General features: G+C 43.8%; 1 protein-coding gene across 2 annotated transcripts; it reads left to right on the top strand.

The window, feature by feature from the left end:
• The first annotated feature begins 377 nt into the window (after positions 1–377).
• Positions 378–21370, top strand: IL17RA (interleukin 17 receptor A). 2 transcript variants are annotated; one of them, XM_027726711.2, is made up of 12 exons: positions 378–641; positions 6507–6531; positions 8358–8504; positions 9373–9497; positions 10497–10623; positions 13038–13085; positions 13175–13332; positions 14521–14598; positions 15038–15113; positions 15198–15212; positions 17812–17853; positions 18334–21370. In XM_027726711.2, exons 1-12 carry the CDS (start codon positions 393–395, stop codon positions 19839–19841), a joined length of 2598 nt encoding a protein of 865 aa, XP_027582512.2. In that variant the 5' UTR covers positions 378–392; the 3' UTR covers positions 19842–21370. The 2 variants fall into 2 exon arrangements, with proteins under 2 accessions (XP_027582512.2, XP_039239162.1); XM_039383228.1 differs by lacking the exon at positions 378–641 and adding an exon at positions 659–882.
• The last annotated feature ends 70 nt before the right edge of the window (positions 21371–21440 follow it).

Below are 21440 nucleotides of genomic sequence, written 5' to 3'. Positions count from 1 at the left end.
CTCACGGCATCTACCCGAAGCCAGAGGTGAGCACCGGGAGTTCCACCTCAGCGTGAAGAACTTCTTCGGGGGGGGCAGAGCCCTGGCACAGGCTGCCCAGGGAGGTCGTGGAGTCTCCCTGTCCGGAGACATTCCCAACCCACCCGGACGCGTTCCTGTGTCAGCTGCTCCAGGTGACCCTGCCTTGGCGGGGAGGGAGGGGTTGGACTGCCTGATCTCCAGCTCTGACGATTCTGCGATGAGCCCGCACACTCGGGACCCCCCGCGAAGGCAACCCCCGGGCAGAACCAGGTTTGGCTGCCCCCAGGGAGGCGCTGTGTCCAGCGGGGCGGAGCCGCTCGGAGCTCACTCAGCCCGGCCTGACCCGGCCCATCCCGAACAACCGGCCCCACATGGCGGGCGGGGCCGGGGCCCCGCGGTCCCGCCTCAGCACCGCCCCGGCCCCTCCTCAGGTGCGGCCGGCGCCGCCCCGCGCAGGTCGGGGCCCGGAAGGCCCGGGGCGGCGGTGGCGGGAGGCGATGGCGGGCGCGGGGCCGCTGGGACCGCTGCTCCTGCTGCTGCCGCCCCTCCTGTTGCTGACCCCCGGCGCGGCCCTGCGGCTGCTGCTGGACGCCGCGCCGCCCTTCACCTGCTCCCAGCCGGTAAGCGCGGGCAGCGCCCGGGAGCGCCGCGGCCCGAGCGGGGGCGAGGAGCCGGGAAGTTGGGATGGGGGAAGCGGCGGCCGGCGCCGTGTCGCTGTGCCCGGGAGCGCCGGTGCGGAGCGGAGCCTGGGAGCGGGGGAGCATTCCAAGCTCCGCAGGACTCGGCTGGCCGTGCGATGGCCGCCGGGAAGCGCCGGTCACTGACATCTCCGGGGGGCCGCCCGGAGTCACTGGGCAGGATGTGAGTCTTTGCTAATCGCTGGCGTTGCCTCACGTCCTAAATGTTTTAAGCTGTTCCTTGCAGCTGGGGGTTGGTTTGTTTTGGGTTTTTTTGTGGTTTTTCTTTTAGGAGAAAGCAGGGAATCGCTTGTGAAGGAGTAAGGAAACAAACATATGCTTGAGAGTTTTGAACTGGCAGATTTTGGTTGCGTTTTCTCCCTGTGAACCCAGCCAGAGAGGAGGTGCAGATTTGGGGTCCGTATAAAAGGTGAACTAACCAACATGAGCTGACTTTGGCACCCCAGAGTATGAACTCCGAGCTGGTTCTGGTCGCTCCCTCTGCTGGTTTTTGGGGTTTGATTTAGATTTGTTTTGTCGATGGTCACTGTTGGGTTTTTTGTACCTAAGATACATGTAAGGAGTGTGTAGAATAAGGGAGAGATCTGCTTTTGCTTTTTATCTCTGACAACGATAGCGGTTCATGCATAAACAGGAAAAGGGGCAGTTATCTTCTAACCTAGACAGTTTTGTATGTCATGATGCACTTTCAGCAGTCTAGCGAAGGCAGCTAGTCAGGTGCAGCTATAAACAAATATAAAACAAAATCTGTCCTTTGGGATGAAAGCTTCTGTAATCTTTTCCTGTACACATTTCCTGTTTTTTGTCTAGTCTGACTTTCCGACTCCTTTCCTAATGTTTGACTCTATCCTTACCTCTCTTTTACCTGACCTCCGCTCTGCTGCCTTCACTCCTATTACAAAGACCCCAAGAAAACAGACCACTTCTGCAATTTTACTTTAGGCTGGGCATTATGGAGTTACAAAATGCAAAATCTTGGGAAAGTGGAAAGAAGACATTACAATATTGCTTAGGCATCTCGCATAACCACAATATCCCAAACGATTGTCACATGGAGATTGAGATAAATTATTAGAGAGTTTCTGTGAGTCCTTGGATGCTTGGGCTTTGCCTGACTGTGTCTTGCTGTCTTGTACCTCCTTTTTTTTTTTAGGAAATGTGAACCACAGTAACTTGTTGAGGGCTTCACCAGTGCATCCCCAACTTTCACTGAGGAGCGGTGTTGCCCCACGCTCTGGGTGTGCTCACAGATCACTTAATGTGCAAGGCTGCTACTTTGGCCTTTTCTATCAAAAAGCAGGTTTCTAAAATGCAGATAGACTTACGAAAAAGGCGTTGTCTTAAGCCCCCGAGGAGCCTCTCTAGAAGCAATTGTGAAGCTGCTGACACAAACAGAAAAAAGTACCATCAACTGAAGTTTTGACAGTTGAAAACAGTTTCCCCTTCCCTTTCTGTTGGTTGCACCGTTTTCGGAGCATGATTCAGTAACCCTCCCAGTGTGTGACTGTGGTGTCGTTCAAAAGAGAAGCTGTTGCTGAGCAGGGTGGGGGAGACCCACTTCCTTTTTCTAACCCACCCACTGCCGTTGCCGAGCTTTGCAGCAGGTCAGGGTGAGCAACAGCAAAACTTTTTCAGCAAAACTCTCATGCGGCAAAGGCTGCTCGAAAGAGAAAGTGGTGGAGGGAAAGTCTCATGTCAGTGTCGTTAGACACCTGTAAATTGTGAAAGTAAAACTAAATGCTTGTTAACAGCTCATCTTACTAAAATGTCAACAAATGCACTCAATGGGCTTTATTCACCACCACTCCATCAAACCTGCTCAGCTGTAGGGCTGAATAGCACAGCTGCAAGTCCAGTTCCTTCTGGTAAGGAATATTTGAATATGTCATCTGCAGGAGTTTTTTACTATGCGCAGGGGAAAAACATCTCACAGCTTATATACCCATCTGGTTGTTCATCAAGTGTGAAGTGACTGTGTTCAGTCACTGGGCTGTAGCTGTTTCCAAACATGGCATGCCTTGGTGTCCTGGAGGAATGCATAGTTGGGTAGTTGGGTCTTTGAAACCTATCTTACCAGCTTGGTGGATATTCACTACAAGTCTCTGGAGAAGAATTGATGTAACATCTCTCATGAAGATGAGCAGTGGTGGTGCATGTGAGGAAGGCTTTACAAAGGTGTTCATTTTGCCTTTGCTATTGACTGGCTTCTCTCATTCCCCTCTGTGGCATCTTTTTGCTGTGTAGGATGTTGACATAAACTGTGGTCCACTTAGTGCTGGTTTTGAATCTGATTTTGCTGAGAATTTATATGAGGGCAAGAGAAAAATTTAGAAACTATAGAGAAAAATGCTTTAAAAAATCAAAACAATTTTGTAAAAGATGGTTGTTTCCTACAAGCCTTAAGCACATCACCCTTCAGCAGTTATTCCTGTAGTGTGTTCATGTCCACTTGATCTTTATTTCTTTTTATTGAGGAATCAGAAAGGGGAAACTGCAGTAAACTTCAAATCACCCAAGCCTCAGAAAATACACAGAATCGCTCATAGGCAAGAGGAGGATTTTGGAAAGCTGGACCCCTTCCCATTCAGCAGCCACTCTTTAAAGGAAAACTGGACACTTGCCCAGCTCAGCAGTGGTTTCTTGTTAGTTACCACAACATCCTGCTGGGAAATCTTGGCCCCATGTTACTTTAATTGAATTGCTATGGGATGATACTGTTAATCAGTTTCTCTTTTTTTTTTTTTTTTTTTTTTTTCAGATTCTTCTGATTCTCTGAGGCATATGGTCTATTTGGGTTTGGGGGTTTTTTTAATGTCAAAAGCAAAACAAAAATCATTTAAAAAGAGCGAAGGAAACAGTTGCTTATCTTTCTGTGAAAATATGGCAAGTAAACATGACGAGTTGACTGTGCCTGTCCTCTTCTGCTGATAATAGTTTCAGCATCACCTCACAATCGTCTGCTTCTCATATTTATGCCTCCCCTCTGTGTAGCTTTGCTTGTCGGGCCTGAAAGGCAATAGGAAGCTGCTGAGAAGAGAACATTTCAATTTAAGCCCCTTCTGTAATAATGTGCAGAGCATGTTGCCTGACTGTGAGCTCCATCTTCAGCTTTTCTGCAGAGCTCTTAATTTTTGTTCCTTCTCCTCCTGTTTATCTGCTTGTCTGTTGTATGCAGACTGACACATCTCTGTTCTGTCAGTGCTTCTTACATGCTTCTAGCTCTGTGTAGGCAACCAGAAACAATCATTGCTGTCATTTTATTTCTACTGTATCATCTAAATATGTGCTTTTTCAATGTAATGGTTTAAGCCCAACTGGCAATTAAGCAGCATGCAGCCACTCACTCTCTCCCCTCGCAGGATGGGGGAGAGAATCAGAAGGGTAAAAGTGAGAAAAAGTGAGTGTTTGGGATAAAGACAGTTTAATAAGTAAAGCAAAAGCTGTGCACACAAGCAGAGAAAAACAAGGAATTCATTCACCACTTCCAGTGGGTGGGGAGGTATTCAGGACAGCAGGGCTCCACCATGCTTAATAATGACTTGGGAAGACAAATGCCATCGCTGCAAACATTCCTCCCCCCTTTCTCCTTCTTCCCCCAGCTTTATGCGCCAAGCGTGATGGTATGGACTATCCCTTTGGCTAGTTGGGGTCGTCTGTTCCAGCTGTGTCATTCCCTTAGTTTATGGGCCGCTCCTGCAAAGTCTCCGCAAAATGTCCATTGAGTTCATTTAGTCCATGATGTTGTGCTCCATCTGTTATGGTGGTCACTCAGGACAGGAGAGGTGGTGTGTTGGAGGACTTATTGGGCACTAAATCCAGCTCAGGTCTGGTCACTGCTGCACTTGCACTGCTTCTTGTAAGGCTTGTCCTCCTGAGGTTCAGGTGGTTCCTGTTACACTAATTCCTATAACATGCCATTCAAATGACGAGTTAGAACCATTTAAAGGTATTTCCATTACAGTCTCCACTTCTGGTCCTTTTGGGCCATCTTATATGGTTTAACATTGCAATGAACTCCTCCCCTTGCTCCCAGCCTGGCTGCAATAAGAGATTCCTGCTATAGCCCACCGTGGGCTGCCAGGGAACAGCCTGCTTCACCGTGGTCTTCACCACAGGGGGCAGAGGGATCTCGCACTCTCCCTCCTCCAGCGTGGGGTCCCACCGTGGGAGACAGTCCTCCATGAAGTTCTCTGACGTGAGTCCTTCCCACAGGCAGCAGTCCTTCACAAACTTCTCCAGCGTGGGTCCCTTTCACAGGGTGCAGTCCATCAGGAACCGGCTGCTCCAGCGTGGGTGCCCCACAGGGTCACAAGCCCTGCCAGCAAACCTGCTCCAGCATGGGCTCCTCTCTCCGTGGGTCCACAGGTCCTGCCAGGAGCCAGCTCCAGCATGGGCTTCCCACAGGCTCACAGCTGCCTTTGAGCATCCAGCTCCTCTAGCATGGGGTCCCTCCATGGGCTGTAGGTGGATCTCTGCTCCACCATGGACTCATCCCCTTGACTCTGGTTCACACTGGAGTTCCAGCCTGTCCAGTACAGCAGTGATGCCCTGACCATTTGCCAGCCCAGACACTTTGCCACTGCTGTTATCAGAGTAATTGCAACAGAACAAGGACAAAATGACTGAATGTTAAGTGATAGGGTTTAATAGAAGTCATTCAATTACAAAAAGCCCCATGGTTAGTAGCTAGTTATTTTTGTTACCTCTCATTGGTTCACCCCAGCCAGCAGCTCAGCCCCATGTGGCTGCTCACTCCTTCCCCTCAGTGAAATGCACCCTATCAGCTGCTCTGAAGAAAATTAGACGAAACTACTGCACCTTTTTACACAAAGAACATTGTCAGGCTAAATAGTTTACCTAAAAAAGTCTGGTTAAGTGTTAGGAGTAATTTTCATAGTTTAATTGACTTTTCCATGCTGGCACTTTACAATTTTTATTTTTCCCTTTGTTAAATGATTGTAGTTTAACTGGTTTTGGTTTGGTTTAATCAGCATTCACTTCTTTGCTTTTTAGGTTTTTCCCTTTATCAAAGGATGTAGGTTGCAGGTACTTTGTGAGAATGTCCTGCAGTGGCATGGGGGGAGGGAAACCTGATCTGGGAGGTACAAAGTTTCAATAATATTTCTATTAACTATACTTGTAACCAGTTTCTCTTAAGTCCAACAGGATCTATATACACAATGGAGGATTTATCTGTACATTTGTCTGCAATAATTAGATGCAGTAAAGTACAGTTTAGACTAAATTGGTATTTATATTCAAATTGATCATGTTGACTCCCCTCGTTGTGGCTGACTTGACCTTTTGAGCACAACAAAAATAGTGAAAAGTACCTCTTGCTTGTCCTTATATTGACATTAAGTTCAGATTTATTTTGCTTTTGATTATGTTAGAGCTACTCTGCCCCACACAGGGCACAGCTGCACAGCTTTTGGGGCTGCTTGTACCAGGACTCCCATCTAGCATCCTATGGGACTGTCCATCTTGGGGTGTTTTTGGAGTTAGTGCCACAAACCCAGTGTTATAAAGGTAAGAGAGGTCTTCATTGTCAAGTTCAAGTTCTGAATCCTCATCAACAGACTGATGGCTCCTCATCCTCTCCTTTGGTTTTCTGATGAACCACTTTGTGCAGTGTTTCCATGATGGTAAATTCTTCCCGTTTGTGTGCGTCACTAAATTCACTGAATTGTTTTTTTCCTGCCCTTCTCCTGCCACCAAGCAGAGGCAAATTACTGTCAATCCAGTTTCTATTCTGAGAGTAACATTCTTGTTTCTTTCCCCCCACAGGATTTAAACTGTCTCGTAAGAAATAGTAAGTATTTTTTTCCTTCATTGCTGTTTTCTCATCAGATCATGCTTTTTTTATTTTCTTTTTTTAACAAGGGTTCATACAGCATGTTTTTCCTGCTGGAATCAGAGTTGTGAAGTGAAGCACTGCTGTCTTGCTTTGCTTTGGGAGATTCCAGTTTCATCCCTTAATAAGCACTGGCTAGAAGAGGAATGGAAAGTTATGTCTTTTTTGGGATAGAGTTTGGGGGTGGGCAGTGGCATGGGTGGAACCCAACCTATCTTGTTCAGTTTCTATCTAAAGCTGGGATCATCATTTTTAAAGAAATGGGAATTTTAGGACAAGTTTACCAGTAAATGTTCATTACAAGTCATTCTATCTATGATAGTACTTGATGAAAAATTAATGTATGGACTAGAATTAAAAAGAAGGCATAGAGGTGGGCAGTTGAGAGCAATTAATGTAAATTATTGGGTGTTGGGGGTCAAGTCTTAGCAATGGCATGCATCTGAAGCACTTTAATGTAATTATGGGTAATGTTCTTAAAAAAAAAGAGAATGTTCTATAGTTGTCCACTTGATACCCAGAGGCAACTGGACAGTGGTGCAGAACTCCTTGGCCTTTCCTTGCAGTCCCTGTTCTAAGCAGGCTCATTCCTGCCTCAGTGCCCAATCCTGTATTGGACTGGCACAAGTATTTTTGTAGCCAGTAGTGCTTTTTGTAGTATTATTGCTTGGCTTACCAGGTCAGGGAGATGACTATGCTGAAAATACCCAGGTTTTAAACTTTTTTTGGCAGGAGAGGGATTTGGTGGGATTAGATTGGATCATATTTCCCACTGGCAGACAGCCATTGGAATACATCTTGACAACAAGGCTAAGCCAAACTGCAGCTCCGCCATTAAAATGCTGCCTTATTTGAATATTTGGTTTAAATTCTGCCTTATGGCTCTTGTTGTGTTTTTCTGCTCTAGGGGAAATATATTTTTTTTAGTGCCTAGCACACTCTTTTCTGAAAGGTACTTTATTCTTGTCAGGCTTTTTATAGATATTTTTTGGTAGAATGAGCATGTGGGGATTGTCTAATTACTTCCTAAGTATAAAACCATGCTGTTACCAGAAGGGACAGTGCCCACTGTTCCCATCACTAACCCAGCAAAACAGACTGAAAGTGTACTTTGGGGGGCCTGACTGTGCTATTTTTTACATGCTCTGATAAGTCAAATGTCTTACAAAATCTAAGTAGATCGTGTCTGTCTAATGCCTGTCATACCTGATTTCACTTTCTGATGAGATTACAGCACCAGTTTTCCCTAACACTGTCTTGACTAGAGTAGTTTATTTTTCTGTCCAGAGAGCTCATTAATTTAGGTAAAGCATAACACTGTTGGAAGCTAAATTCAGATGTATATTCAGATTTGAGGTAAAGCAGTTTTTAGACACAAAGTAATTAACAGTTGGAAGAATTTCCCTGGGTATCTGACAGATTTCTTATGATTGGAAGGCTGGTAATTAGTACTAACATGGGTTCACTTCAGCACCAATGTATGGACTTGCTACAGGAGATACTGAGCAAACTTCCTTGACCTGTTTAGCCTGAATACATTGATTGAGGTAATTACTAATGGATTTTCAGGAAAAGAGGAAGTATAAGCTCCTAGAACGAGTTCAGAATATTACAGGCAATTTACAAAGTACTTCCATGCTGAAAACTGCCTTTTTGAATTGGGGAGCTGTCTGTCACCCAGTTTTGCCTTCAGGATAACCCTGACCCAAAGGGCAGACCATAACTGCCATTAAGCAGAGCTTCTTCAACCCCCCTCTGAATGGTGGTTTTCATTTGCTGGACAGGTACCTGCATGGAGTCGAGCTGGCTGAAGCTTCCAGGTTGGACTCCTTCTGCTCCAAGCAGTCTTTATGTCTCTTCTCATGTTTTCCGTCAGGTGGATGGAAAACTGCTCCCTGTGCTTCAGATAGAATGGAAAGTGGCTACTGATGGTAAGTGATGGTTGTTTAATTTGAGCACGAAGCAGAGGAAATAGGTGTGGTCTTGTGAGAATTATGACTTCAAGTCTTTCACTGTCACGAAAGCAGACCTTTGAAATTTAGGAGTTTGGCTGCTTAATTTTGTTGATTTGGGGGTTATAATCTCGTCCTTGTAACTTAGGTTTCCTATATGGGTGTGTGTCTTCATAAAGGAATAATTGTCCCATTGCTGGAGCATAAATTAGTACTAGTAAGTCAAGTTTTCTCACTCTCCAAGTGTCTTTAATTGTTTGTAAGTGATGCTTCCCTTGCACACTCTTGTCCAAAGTTTTGCACAGATTTAAGACGGAATGAAACACATTCATTTCTTCCTTCTGCAGGGCCTATGTCTGAGGGCTATATAGTTATGGCCTATAGCTATAGTAGTGTAGAAGCAGGTGTGACTCAGGTAACACAGTCATTTTCTTCAGCTGTGGTTATAAACTTTCTCATTGGGACTGTGTGTACCAAAACAAAAGCGTATTTACTTTGGGGCCCAAACTGCATGAAGCAGCTTTGAGGGGCAGAGCTAAACACAACACTGAATCTATGGAACTGCCAGGGAGCGTGGAAGAATGCAGTTGCCTTCTCCTTTGCTCCTTCATCTGCAAAGATGTAGCTCTTGCCATGCAGGACAACCTTTAAGCTGAGAGTGCTGTCAGTCAACCCTGCACGCTCACTTTTCGTGGCCAGTTATCTTTGTGTTGGGATCCCCAGCGCTTCAAAGGAGTAAGGCTGTGACAAGGCTGAGCACAGTGGTGACCTCTGGGGGGGGTTGCAACCTCTGCATGTGCAGATGGCAGGAAAAGACAGGCATGTCTCTGTGTCCCTGTGCCTGCAGCCAGCATCCGCTGTCTGGAAGGGGCAGAGCTCGCCGTGCTGCAGGTGAACAGCAATCAACAGGTCTGTGCCCAGTTTGACTTCCAGAACAATTTGCCTCTTCAGGTCCGTCCGGATGGAGGCCGGGTGAGTGCCAAGGGCTTTAAACTACTTCTCCTAGTTCATGACTTTGTTTCTGCTTTCATTGTCTTGCAGCAAGGTTATTGATTAAAAAGTACAGACTGGTTAGAAGAGTTGGTGAAATAGTCAAGATATTGGACTTGACATCTGCAGTCATTTCCAGTTTCTCTTTCACTCTTCCCATCCCTCAGGTTTTAAAAATTATTGCTCTTGTTTGGTGCCTACCACAACCAAGGTCTGGATGTTGCTTAGTTTTTAGAAGTTTTTGGATTCTGCCTGAGAGCTATGGCATTTTATAGCTTTTTTTACCTTAGCCCTTCCTTTTATTTCCACTTCTTTCCTATACTCTCTTGCTGTGGAGGAAAGTGCCAACCTTGGGGGTGGTCCTTCAGCTTACACTCCTTCTGGGAAACTCATCAGAAAAATGCTGAGCATCCACAGCTCCCTTTATAAACAATAAGGAATCTGGAATTTTTTCCTTACCACACAGAATTTGGCCATAGTTAGCTTATCTTCTGGAGCCAGTGCCTCTCCCACAATTTGCACAGTATTGCTGATGTGGAGAACAGTATAGATTTAGGATAATATGTATGGAATGACCAAGTACAAAACTGCATATGTGTAAGTGCAATACTAAATGCTTAGCACTTGCACAGCACTGCAAGATTCATACACGACTGAAATTTTAGTCTTGAAACTGTGTATTTTAGCCTAATCTCCTTTCAGTTTGGAATGTAATTTAATGGAAACCACACAGTTGTTTGGCATAAAACTGTTGTATCAGTTCAAAGATATAAACTCATTCCAAACAGAAGAGTTGAGACAGACCAAGGGACTGGTACATTTAGTACACTTAAGTTCCATTTTTCTGTAGTCAGGCTGCAGTAAAAGGGTTACGTGGGATGAGGGAACACAGTGGAACAGGGCCAAGTCAGCTGTTAGTTTCAGTACCTTTAAAGAACATCATTGTCCTTTTAAGTCCATGTGGATGTGTTTTGTTTTCAGTGGAATTTCACTTTTGACCGTTTTGAAGTAGAACCTGGCCAGACTTACCAAGTGACTGTCTACCACCTGCCCAAGCTGGGTGTAAATGGAGACTACAACTGCAAGTCCACGTCTGTCACAGTGCCTGGTAAGAGATGCTCTAGTTCACTTAGGCCTTGAGCTTGGGACTGTAGTGGTTTGTGGACCTGTTGGTTGGGTGTTTTTCCGGTCCAGACCCGTGAACTGTGAGCCAGTTTGGCAATAGGGTGGCAGTATTAAAAAACCCTGTTGTCCTTTTTGGATATTGCTGTTCAGAAAATCCATGGTGCTAGCCGATCTCCAGTACCCCTGTGGTACATACCCAAAATGTTTGTATCATTTTTACTACAAATCACCATCCTTATTTCTGGGATCCTGTGTCCAGAAGTTTGTCAAGTCTCTGCTTGGAATAAGGTGTGTGTGGAGGGACTATTCCGTGAAGGACGGACCTTTGATTCCAGTTGACTGTAGTTTCTGCATGGAAGATACTGCTGTAAAAATTGTTACATGCTTTCTGGAAAGCTGGACAAAGCCTTGGACTTGGGCTGCTGATTTCTGAGAAATTGCATTTGTAGCTTGTCCAGAATTCTGCTGCAGCTATGGCTAAAGAGAAATTTCACAGTTAAACCTGAAAAGGAAAATGAGTGCTCCTCTGAGGGGCTAATTGAATGTGAGTTACATCTCCTAAGTTTTGTTGCTGAAGTGCTCGTCAGTTGAGCAAGCACAAAGCGATTTCACCTACGTGAGTGGGGCTGTGGAGGAATCTTTCATGTTCTCTGCAGAATGTCGCTGCTACTTTAATTTAAAATCTTTCAGAGTTGCCCCTCTGCTTGTGGAAGCTGGAAATACAGGCCAGAATTTTGAAATTCCAAGGAGTAAAGTTTGGCTTCTAGTATTAAAGCTTACACATGTGAAGTTGCATTTCAAAGGCAGAGTTAGACATAATTTACCAAGAAACTTGATAGTGCCAAGTGCCTGACCCTTTCTTGCGTATGTGAAAATTTTCCTGTTGCTAAATGAATTTTTGTGGTTTTCCTCAAGGATGCTGAGCATCTGCAGTGCCCTCTGGCTGCACTGACTGGCTTTTAAGTATTTGGCACTTAATACAGAGCTTGAAAACTGATTCTTAACTTTTTTCTTAACTTCTTTTAGTTGTCAACCTGATTTTGTAGTTATAAAATGGCAAGGTATGGAGTGTATCAGTCAATGTGAGCCGGAAAAGGAGAGGGAACACTTGATTCTCAACCCCCTTATCTTTTTTATACCTGGTCGCACTAAGAACTTCCTGGCTTTTATCCTCCACTCTTCTTCAGAAACCTAATACATTCTTACACATGAATTACAGGAGCACTGTAAATTTTCCAGCTTTGAAAATTGGAAATGTAAGAGATGCAACATTTTGTTTCAACTGTCTAAGCAGGGATTTTTTCCTTTTTCTTTATCCAAACCCTGGAGGGGAGGCATAGTTTAGGCTGAGACTTGTAAATCCCACAATGCCAAGTTGAATGCATAATTCTGGATTTGACTCTGAAGAAATTCCCAAAGAGCAGGGACAATCTGATAAATGAATCAAATTATAGATGTGGAAGAGTGCTTTGGAATCAAGAAAGATTCCTCCTAGTTTTCCCGGGTCAGAATGCCTTCGGAGGAGTCTATTGCTGTGGTGCAATCACAAGGTGTGGAGATCAGTATGAAGTTTTAATTCCACTTTTATGACCCTTTCTGCACAAGTCTTACATTAGCAAGGCTTCTCAGATATTACTGTATTAACTAGCATGGTATGTTTTCTGTCTTTTCTTATTAACTATCTCTGTTCTGAAAAGAAAAAGAAAAAGCACACCATTACATCAGTGGAGGGGGCTATAGAATCATAGAATCAGTTGGGTTGGAAAAGACCTCCGAGATCATCGAGTCCAACCCTTGGTCCAAATCCAGTCCATTTACTAGATCATGGCACTCAGTGCCACGTCCAATCTGCGTTTAAAAATCTCCAGGGATGGTGAATCCACCACCTCTCTGGGCAGCCCATTCCAATGCCTGATTACTCTTTCTGTAAAGAATTTTCTCCTGATATCCAACTTAAATTTCCCCGGCGGGCTTAAGCCCGTGCCCCCTTGTCCTATTGCTGAGTGCCTGAGAGAAGAGACCAACCCCCACCTGGCTAGAACTTCCCTTCAGGTAGTTATAGAGGGTGATGAGGTCACCTCTGAGCCTCCTCTTCTCCAGGCTAAACAACCCCAGCTCCCTCAGCCTCTCCCCATAGGACTTATGCTCCAGTCCCTTCACCAGCCTTGTTGCTCTTCTCTGGACCCGCTCCAGCACCTCAATATCCTTTCTGAACTGAGGGGCCCAGACTGGAAACCAATACTATTCTTCTACAGAATTTTGCTACTGCTTTGGAACAAAGGTGTCCACTCGTTAGGGAGAGCTTGGTTAGGTATCTGGCTTCTGATAAGAAAGTGTGTTTTTTTGCTAAATGGAAGTACAATGTTTCTGACTACTCACTTATGGTCTTTCTTGCAGACTGCAGCGATTCTCTGATGAAAAAAACCATCCCATGTATAAAGACAGGTAAAAATTTTTTAGTCATGTGGGCATGGATGCTATGCTGAAATATTTCTGATAGTTATGAAACGCAGGAGTATCTTCCCTACTTCCAGGCAGCTCGTGGGAACCCAGGATCCAGGGTAAAAGTCTAGATGATACAACTCTGCTCGTGAGCTTCACCCCATGGATGGAGCCAGCCCGATACCACATTCATGTGGCCAGTTACCTGCATGAGAAGAAGTGTAAAATGATCACACATGATTTCACTGAGGTAATTCCCATCCCAAATTATACCTTCTGTGGTGATTTAGACAAACGTCTCAGGTAGTTGCTAAACCAGGACTCGGAGCCGTGATGTAGGAGATTTTTCATTGCCTTTGGAAAGAGGAATGTTATTTCAGGAATTTGGTGGATAAAAGATCAAAAAAGAGGTTTTACAATTCGTGGAGCAGTCTATAAACATCTGCAAAGTCAAATTTGATGTTTGACTGGGCTTTACATTTTTCAAGCCAATGCCTAGGGAGGCTAAATAAATCAACCAAAACTGAGGTGCAAAGTTCCAATAAATCATTGAAGTACTTTATCAGATATGATCACGGGAGGGCATTAGTTAATTTTTTTAGATAAAGAATGAGTGCTTTAATAACAGATGTTTCATTCCAGCTGAGAATCAATTTCTGTAGTCTCACAGTCTGTGTTGCTGAGAAGCTCAAAGTGTCCGGAGTGTCTTCTGGCATGAGAAATGTTTCCCTTCAGGCATCTGAGGGAGGAGAAATGCTGAATATTTGGTACCAGTCCCCACCCCTCCCTGGGGGCAGGCAGATATAACAGCATTCAGTTTGTTTAATCTTCATTCCTTAACACTTAAAATCCTTTGTACTGAGTGCACTGGTATGCATTAAGTTATTACTGACACAGATTGTACACCTGTACATGTGTTTCCCTGGTAGAGAGGAATGTTCCTCATTCTGGAGTGTTTCCTAAGCATTGTAAAGAATATATTTAGATTGTCATGATATTGACTGTGTACAGCAGGTAACAAGGGCAACTTATTTGTCTGTTCTAATGTCAGAAGCAGCAGTGTTGACAGCTGCTTTTAATTAAACAAGGAAGCTTGTTAATGTTTACACATTGCATAACTAAAGATGTTTAGATTGTTTTAGAAACTGTAAGTTTAACTCATTTGAAGCTATACAATGTACATCCCTAGTTGTTTCCTGTTACCTGTGCAATCTTAGCCTGCTGTCTTAATTGTGTTACCGTGTCTGTGTCACAGGACACCCACAGTGATGATGGCCAGATCCCTTACTCATTTTGTTCTCTGTGGGCTTCTTGTTCCAAAGAAAGAAAATAGAAGCTTTTTGCTTCTTTGGACCATTCCATGTTCTCCAGTCAACTTATTTTCTTTTTTCCTGCTTTCATTCAATTTTCTTCCTTCCCTTACGACTGATTTCTGCAGGGTGGACTACAAGAGCAAGTGAATGTCACAATCAAAATAGAAAAGAACATAAAAGCTTGCTGCAGCTACAAAATACAGGTAGGATCTCACTCTTGTCCCTGTGTCCTTCCTTCACAAACAAGGCAATGAACAACTTAGGAATGTTACAGGGTTTTGCACACTATTTTGTTCTGAGATTGACTAATCTCTAATTACCTGTATTAAGGAAATACTGATTATGGCTGAAAGGACAATATTTTTTATATAGATGTTCTCTGTAGTCTGTGGCTTTTCCTTAGCGTAGGGCTGCCAAGTCAGAGACTGTGGAGTGGGAATGGCAAGTGTGCAACCTCAGGAGCTCCCAGCCTTCTTAACATCTAGTGTCAGAATCCTTGATCAACTTGTTTGCTAAAGGGAAATGGGAGTTCTGTGTCCCTGTGCTAAAATACAGGAAATATTGAGGCAAGGGGGAAATAAAACAGGGAACAAAATTGCTTTTAAGAATAACTTATGCTTTCTGAATTTATTTCAACTGCAGATTCAGCCATTCTTTGCGAACTGTGGCACAGACTGTCTGAGACACTCTGCTTTCATCCCATGTCCACCAGCTCCAAGTGAGAACCACTTTTCTGTAATCTAGACTCCCATTGGCTTACAGAGGAGAGCTGAATTTTTAATGTAATTCTTGTCTTTTGCAGGTGCAGACCCATCAGGTAAGAAGTTATTCTGATACCCTGAATCTTTTTTTTGCTGCTCTTTTCCTGTTGTATAGCATAAAAAATGATCCTCCCTGGGAATGACCCAATGAAATGTCCCTGTTGAAAATTTTACACTGTTTGAAGGTAGGTGAGTGCTTGTTTGACATGAGTAGCCAGAATTGTTGGGCTGCAAGTTGATCTTTTTCTGAATTATATGGCTGTGTTGTGTAAGTTAAAGACAGATCATAGTGAAACCTGGAGCTAACAATCTGAATGTTAATAATAGTTAGAATAGACAAAGCTATAGCTTAAATATTACTTATAATAACTAGAGTAAACAGGTCATGGTGTATGAAATGTAGCAAACCTATTGTATCATGGACTATATCACCCATGTGACTGTATCACCCAAGCCCCCCCTGAAACCAACCTCAGAGGATGTGAAGATGAGCACATGACAACCACTTGGTAACAAAACACCAAACCAGTGAAGGGCGAGGAGACCCCACACCCTAATCGTGCTGTTGCTCCAGACTGTTGTGTGAGGGATGGGGAATTTAGGTCATCAGGGCATAATTGCCCAAGGATTTCTTTGTTTGGTGTCCCTCTTTGGAGGCACCAAGGTCAAACTACCGGATACCATAACTGAGCTGTGCCAGTAGATCTGTCTGATGGAGATGAGAGCCTAGTGTCAAAAATTTCTCCAACAGTCCTCATGTAACACCGAGTTCAGAATTAATTGTGCTAAGAATTACTTCACCATGATTTAATGAGGCAAGTATTCGTATGCAGTGTGAACCTTAAAGAGCAATTTTTTTTTTAGATACACTTCACTTGCACAGAATTCTTTGAGAAGCAGTTTTGACAAGAGTCTTAATATAAAATACTTTCTGTCACTTTGCTCAGTGTTAAAAAATTTGCATAATATAAAGCAGCTTTTGGAGAGAATAGCTTGCATATATTCATTTTCATGAATGTCAAGATAACTTGTGCATAATGATTTGACATCTTTTTTTTTTGGCTACAACACCTGTAAGGAGCTGGTTTGCCCAAGATTGGGGGAAAAAAAAAAAACAAACCACCTGTAGACTGAAAAAATACATGACCCAAAATGGTGATCTTTTTTTTTATTTTTTTTTTTTTTTAAGATAGATTACATGAACAGGCAGGACATGGGCGGCATGCCTGTCAAAGCTGGGTAAACATTGCTATTTAGAGGAAGGTTATTGATCTGTGTTTTCAGTGTGCTGCACATATGGTTCTTTGTGTGGAGCAAGCTGATGGTGCAGAGCAGCATCATGAAAGCAGGAATTCATTTTGAGAAGTGACTGTATATTGTAAGAGGGAAGTGCTGGTCTACCCATGGTTTTGGGCACAACCAGGGTCCTCCTCCCTTGGCCCCCTCTGCTCAAGAAACTTCTGCTCTTTGGTGAAGCTCTGTTTGTGTAAGGCAATGTCTGAGGAGTATTTTTGTACTGCAGGTGATATGTTTATATGGCTCTACTGGTGTATCACTGGGATCTGTGTGTTACTGGTGGGATCAGTCATAGCAGGTGTGGTGTGTATGACTAAAAAACGAGCAGGTAAGACTCATACCAGCTAGGAAGAAAAAAATTCAATGCTAAAGCTGTATTTTTCCTACTTCTGTTGCTGTTTTGTTCCTTGCTGTTCTGATGCCTTACTGCTGAGATAATGCCTATGTAAACCCCTTTTTCTGTTTTGCATCTTAGCACTTGTAACGTCCTAATACCATCCACTAGATAAGTAAAGTCTTCCATGAGTTATGCTGTCTGGTACTTCATGTTCTTCATACACAAGTTCATAGCACTTCAGAGCTCATAAAAGGAAAAGGAACTTTGTAGTTCAGCCCTCATGCTGCAGAAATCTTTTCTGTTTATTTTTCTCCTGCATTGCAGCAGAGTTTTCCAGAACAGAAGCCCTGTTTGTCCACACTGTAGTCTTTTCCCTGATCCTGAAACTCTACAAAATTAATTTTTGTACTATTTAGGGCTTAAATAATGTTTTTTGATTAAGGTGGAAGGGAAAAAAACAGGACACAGAGGTTGACATCAAGCAAGCTGGAAAATTGGGTACTTAAGGGCTAATTCCTAGTGGTTTTGTGCTGTAGCTGTGAGGCAGTTACCACAGGGAAGCTGTGTAACTCACAGCTTAAGTTTTTCTTTTTCACCTGAGAGGAATAATTGGTAATCTTTTGGAAAATTTCTTAACACATCAGACTTACAGATAAGATGTAGCTGGGGACATTTTGGTCACCTCTTCAGAGAAGCCTCTTAAGAAAAAGCCATCTTTAAAAATGCCCTTTCTCCTTAAAGAGTGGTGGCAGAACAACTGGATGTTCTGTACTTCTTGAGACTGAATGGATCTAGGGGAGATAGAGAAAGTTTGTTTTAAGTGCATTCTGTCTTCTCTCAAAGGAAAAGTACATAGCAAAGTATTTGTTCAGTATATTTTTTATTAGGCTTCTTCCTCCCTATGGTTTTATCTCCCTGCACGACTAAGGATTGTTTATTTAACTTAATCTGTGGAAGGTGTTGTGATTTTAAGCACTTAATCTTATGTCTCAGAACTGACTGTGACTTTCTCTCTCTTCCAGGACGCCAACAAGGGAAATCCAACCACAGTGATTTGCAAACTGGTAAGATGTCCTGCCTGTGTTTTATCAAGCAAGTGTCATGTGTTCTGGAAGTCTCACACGGTTGTCCAGAAGGGCTTGTCAAAGGGTCTGCTATTCTATAGGTGCTTCTGAAAACCAACAGGTAGTGTTAGGATCTTTGCTGATACAGGCCATGGCAGTAGGAGATTGGTTTGGGCTGGGTACACTCAGGCCTCCACCAGAGAATATAGCTACATCTGCAAACCTCTTGAAGCTGATGTATTATTTTTGTGTGGTGAAATTCGATGAACCGTCTGGGCATTATTATAAGTCACAGCTCCCCTGTCTGTACTTTCATATTAAATTTGTACAACGAGATGTTGTCCACACGCGTCACCAAAATAGCATTAAAGCTGATAGTCACTAATACCTTTTGTTAATATCTATGTTGATTACTGCTGACTTGCACCATTACAATTTTGGGAATGTGGCTGCAATTAATATTTTTCTGTCTTTCATCAGCACCATATACCGACCTCCCCCTGCCGCCCTTGAAGCCCCGGAAGGTTTGGATTGTGTACTCTGCTGACCACCTGCTGTACGTGGACGTGGTGCTGAAGTTTGCTGAGTTCCTGATGACGGTCTGTGGCACTGCTGTAGCCTTAGACCTGCTAGAAGATCATCAGATCTCGGAGTTAGGGCCGTTGCCCTGGCTTACTCGGCAGAAGAAGGAAATGGAAGACCTGTCTTCAAAGATCATTATCTTGTGTTCTCGGGGCACCCAGGCCAAATGGCAAGCCATGCTTGGGAGTGAGCCTGTGTGTCTCAAACAAGATCAACAGAAGCCAATGGGAGACCTGTTCACCCCAGCCTTGAATTTGATCCTGCCAGATTTCAAGAAGCCAGCCTGCTTTGGGATGTACATAGTCTGCTACTTTGAGGGAATAAGCAGTGAGAAAGATATACCTGATCTGTTCAATGTCACATCCAGGTACCAGCTGATGGACAAATTTGAGGATATTTATTTTCGGATTCAGGATTTGGAGAAGTTTGAACCTGGGCGGATCCATCGAATCCAGGAAATCACGGCTGAAAATTATGTCGATACCCCCAGTGGGAGGAAGTTGAAAGAGGCCGTACAGAAGTTCAAGAGCTGGCAGACTGAGCACCCAGACTGGTTTGAGAGGGAAACCATCTGCTTGGATAATGATGAAGAATTGCATTCCCTAAACAGAGAGAGCCAGGTGGATTCATTGCTGAGTGAATCAAGTGGGATTGTGAAACACCAGCTGCACCTGCGTGAGCCTGACCCCAACTGCTGTTATGTCATCAACCTCCACATGCATGAAGGTGAAAATACAGGCTGTAAACTGCAGCCTCAACTTAATCCATGTGGGGATCCAGCTTCTCAGACTGTGGTCCTTCCTGTGGATGAGGCTCCTCTAGTTCAAGTAGTGGAGCCAGTCTCTCCCGTGGAAGACAGAAATGTACTTAGTCATCATGTGCTGAGTAATGAGAACTGTATGGAAGGAGTTCCTCTTCTGGAGACAAGCTTTCCAATGAGGAATAACATCATTCTCCACGATGACTCTGACGTTTCAGCAGTAGCTGACCACAGTCCTGCCAACCTCTCAGGTGAACTGAGGGACCATCTGAATGGGTTTATGTACCCTCTTTATCAACAGAGTGTCGTTCCTTCAGAGCTGTATCTCTGCCAGGAGGAGGCTGACGGGCAGCACCAGTTGGTCTTTGATGACCAGTGCAAAGACCAAAGACAGTCAGTGCAGTCAGACCAGGGCTACATCTCTAGATGTTCTCCTCTGCCTCCTGATGACCTCGTAGAGGAGGAGGAGGAAGAGGAGGAGGAGGATCAAGAAAAACAGGTAGTCTCCCATGAACTCTCTCCAGAGGTCTTGAACAGTCTAAGGAGCCTCCAGAAGCAGCTGTTTTTCCAGGACATTCAGAGGAGCTCTAACTGGAGCTATCCAGCTGAGGTGATGGACATTGACCAGTCTCTGGAGGACTGTTAGGTTCTGTCTGGGACCTGCTCCATTTGAAATACAGAGGTGGAAGGTGGTCCCGTGCAGAATACTGAAACTGCATTTCCAACACCATCCTTGTCCTTGTATTGTAAATGACTTAGCAGTGGGATCTGTCTGCTGCTGGGATGCAGGGTTGCCCAGCAGACTGGTGATGTTGCTTCCAGTCTCTGTGGGGAGAAGCAATGAATATTGCTCACCTCTGTGAAAGAACAGGCAGTAGCTCTGTTCCTTGGGGAAAGGCATTAAATTGAATCCTCACTGATAGATGGCAGAAAAATTACTGTGGCTTATCCACTCGTGCCTTCAAAATGCCCTCCAGCTGAACTGATGCTATTGCACTGGATAAAAGTCATGGCCAGGGTTTGGAAAATAGATTTAGATAGCATGGCAAAATGTGCATTGCCATTTCCATACACATTTTAAATGTTTTGTTGTAAATACTGTGTCAAAGATGTGTGCCTTAAATCTCAGCTAGGTTAGTGCTTTTTCTACCTGTTGATTCATATGCCTGAAGACTTTTCTTTTGCCACTCATCCATTAATTTCCAGCTGCATTTCCATGGTCATTCAGAAATCAAGTGGAGTAACTGAGCAGTAGGTGGGATAAACTTTTAAATTGTGAGTCTTCATAACTCTCCCTGCCTCCCTGCTGGGAGGTATGGGCTTGAAAACTAGCAATAGCAGGAAGGGGGAAAAGGGAGATAAAGGACCAAAAAATGGAATTTGGAGTTGTTGCACAATTTTGAGAAAAATCTGCGGCTAAATAGAGAATCTTTGAATTGGAAATCTGCTGTATCCTGCTACACAGTGCTGCAGTGCTGTTTGCTTTTGGGTATCTTGGCACCAGGGAGATGTGAACTGAAGATGTAGGTAGTGGCACACAATTAAAGAAATGAAAGACTATTTTGGAGGAGAAAAAAGCTCAGCTTCAGCAGACGCTGTTTTAGAGCGGAGGTTATATCTGAGTTATGGGAGGCTGAGTGAAAATGACTGTAACATGTACTTGTGTGGGTATAAACTCAAACACAGGTAGTTCAGGTTAACCATAGTGAAATACTGAATAGACCAAGGGGTTCATCCTCCAGGAGCAGTGATGGTAACTCTATCAATTCCAGTGTTTTTTAAAAATGGGGCTGAATGCACTAGAAAAAATTGTTCCCTGCGAGTAATGGCACATTGGCCCTTGTAGCACTGGCTGGGTAGCAGACTAGCTGAGGTTGGCATTTACCCTGTTTCTTATCACTGTTTCTGCAGCCCAGTGGACAACAGCCTGTGAGATGTAAATACACCCAGGTCTTTCTCCTGTGCCTTCAGACAAGCTTGTCGTCTTCCTGTCCTTCAAAGTTTACTTGTCAAAAAATCTTAGGATAATTTTATTTCAGCTTCTTAAAAGTCTGATGTCTCAGAGAATGATCTAGTTTTTGACTTGCAATGAATATTTTATTATGTATATTTTATAATTTTATGAATTGTGGGGGTTTTCCTTAAATTAAAAACCAAGAATACCTTTTGAATATATTTACTTAAAGAGTTCTATGTCCTCCATTCTGCCTAACTCCTTCTGTTAGTATTTGTTATAGAAATCTGA

The sequence above is a fragment of the Pipra filicauda genome, unplaced genomic scaffold (assembly GCF_003945595.2).
Source record: "Pipra filicauda isolate LSUMZ 115617 unplaced genomic scaffold, ASM394559v2 scaffold2_size9829703_pilon, whole genome shotgun sequence".
Lineage (NCBI taxonomy): Eukaryota > Metazoa > Chordata > Aves > Passeriformes > Pipridae > Pipra > Pipra filicauda.
This window is presented reverse-complemented; position numbering and strand designations above follow the sequence as displayed.

Coding starts and splice junctions, on each gene's coding strand:
- IL17RA (XM_027726711.2), top strand. CDS start 393: ATGGCGGGCGGGGCCGGGGCCCCGCGGTCCCGCCTCAGCACCGCCCCG. Junction 6,532..8,357: donor AAACTGTCTCGTAAGAAATA/GTAAGTATTTTT, acceptor TTTGCTGGACAG/GTACCTGCATGGAGTCGAGC. Junction 10,624..13,037: donor CACGTCTGTCACAGTGCCTG/GTAAGAGATGCT, acceptor TCTTTCTTGCAG/ACTGCAGCGATTCTCTGATG.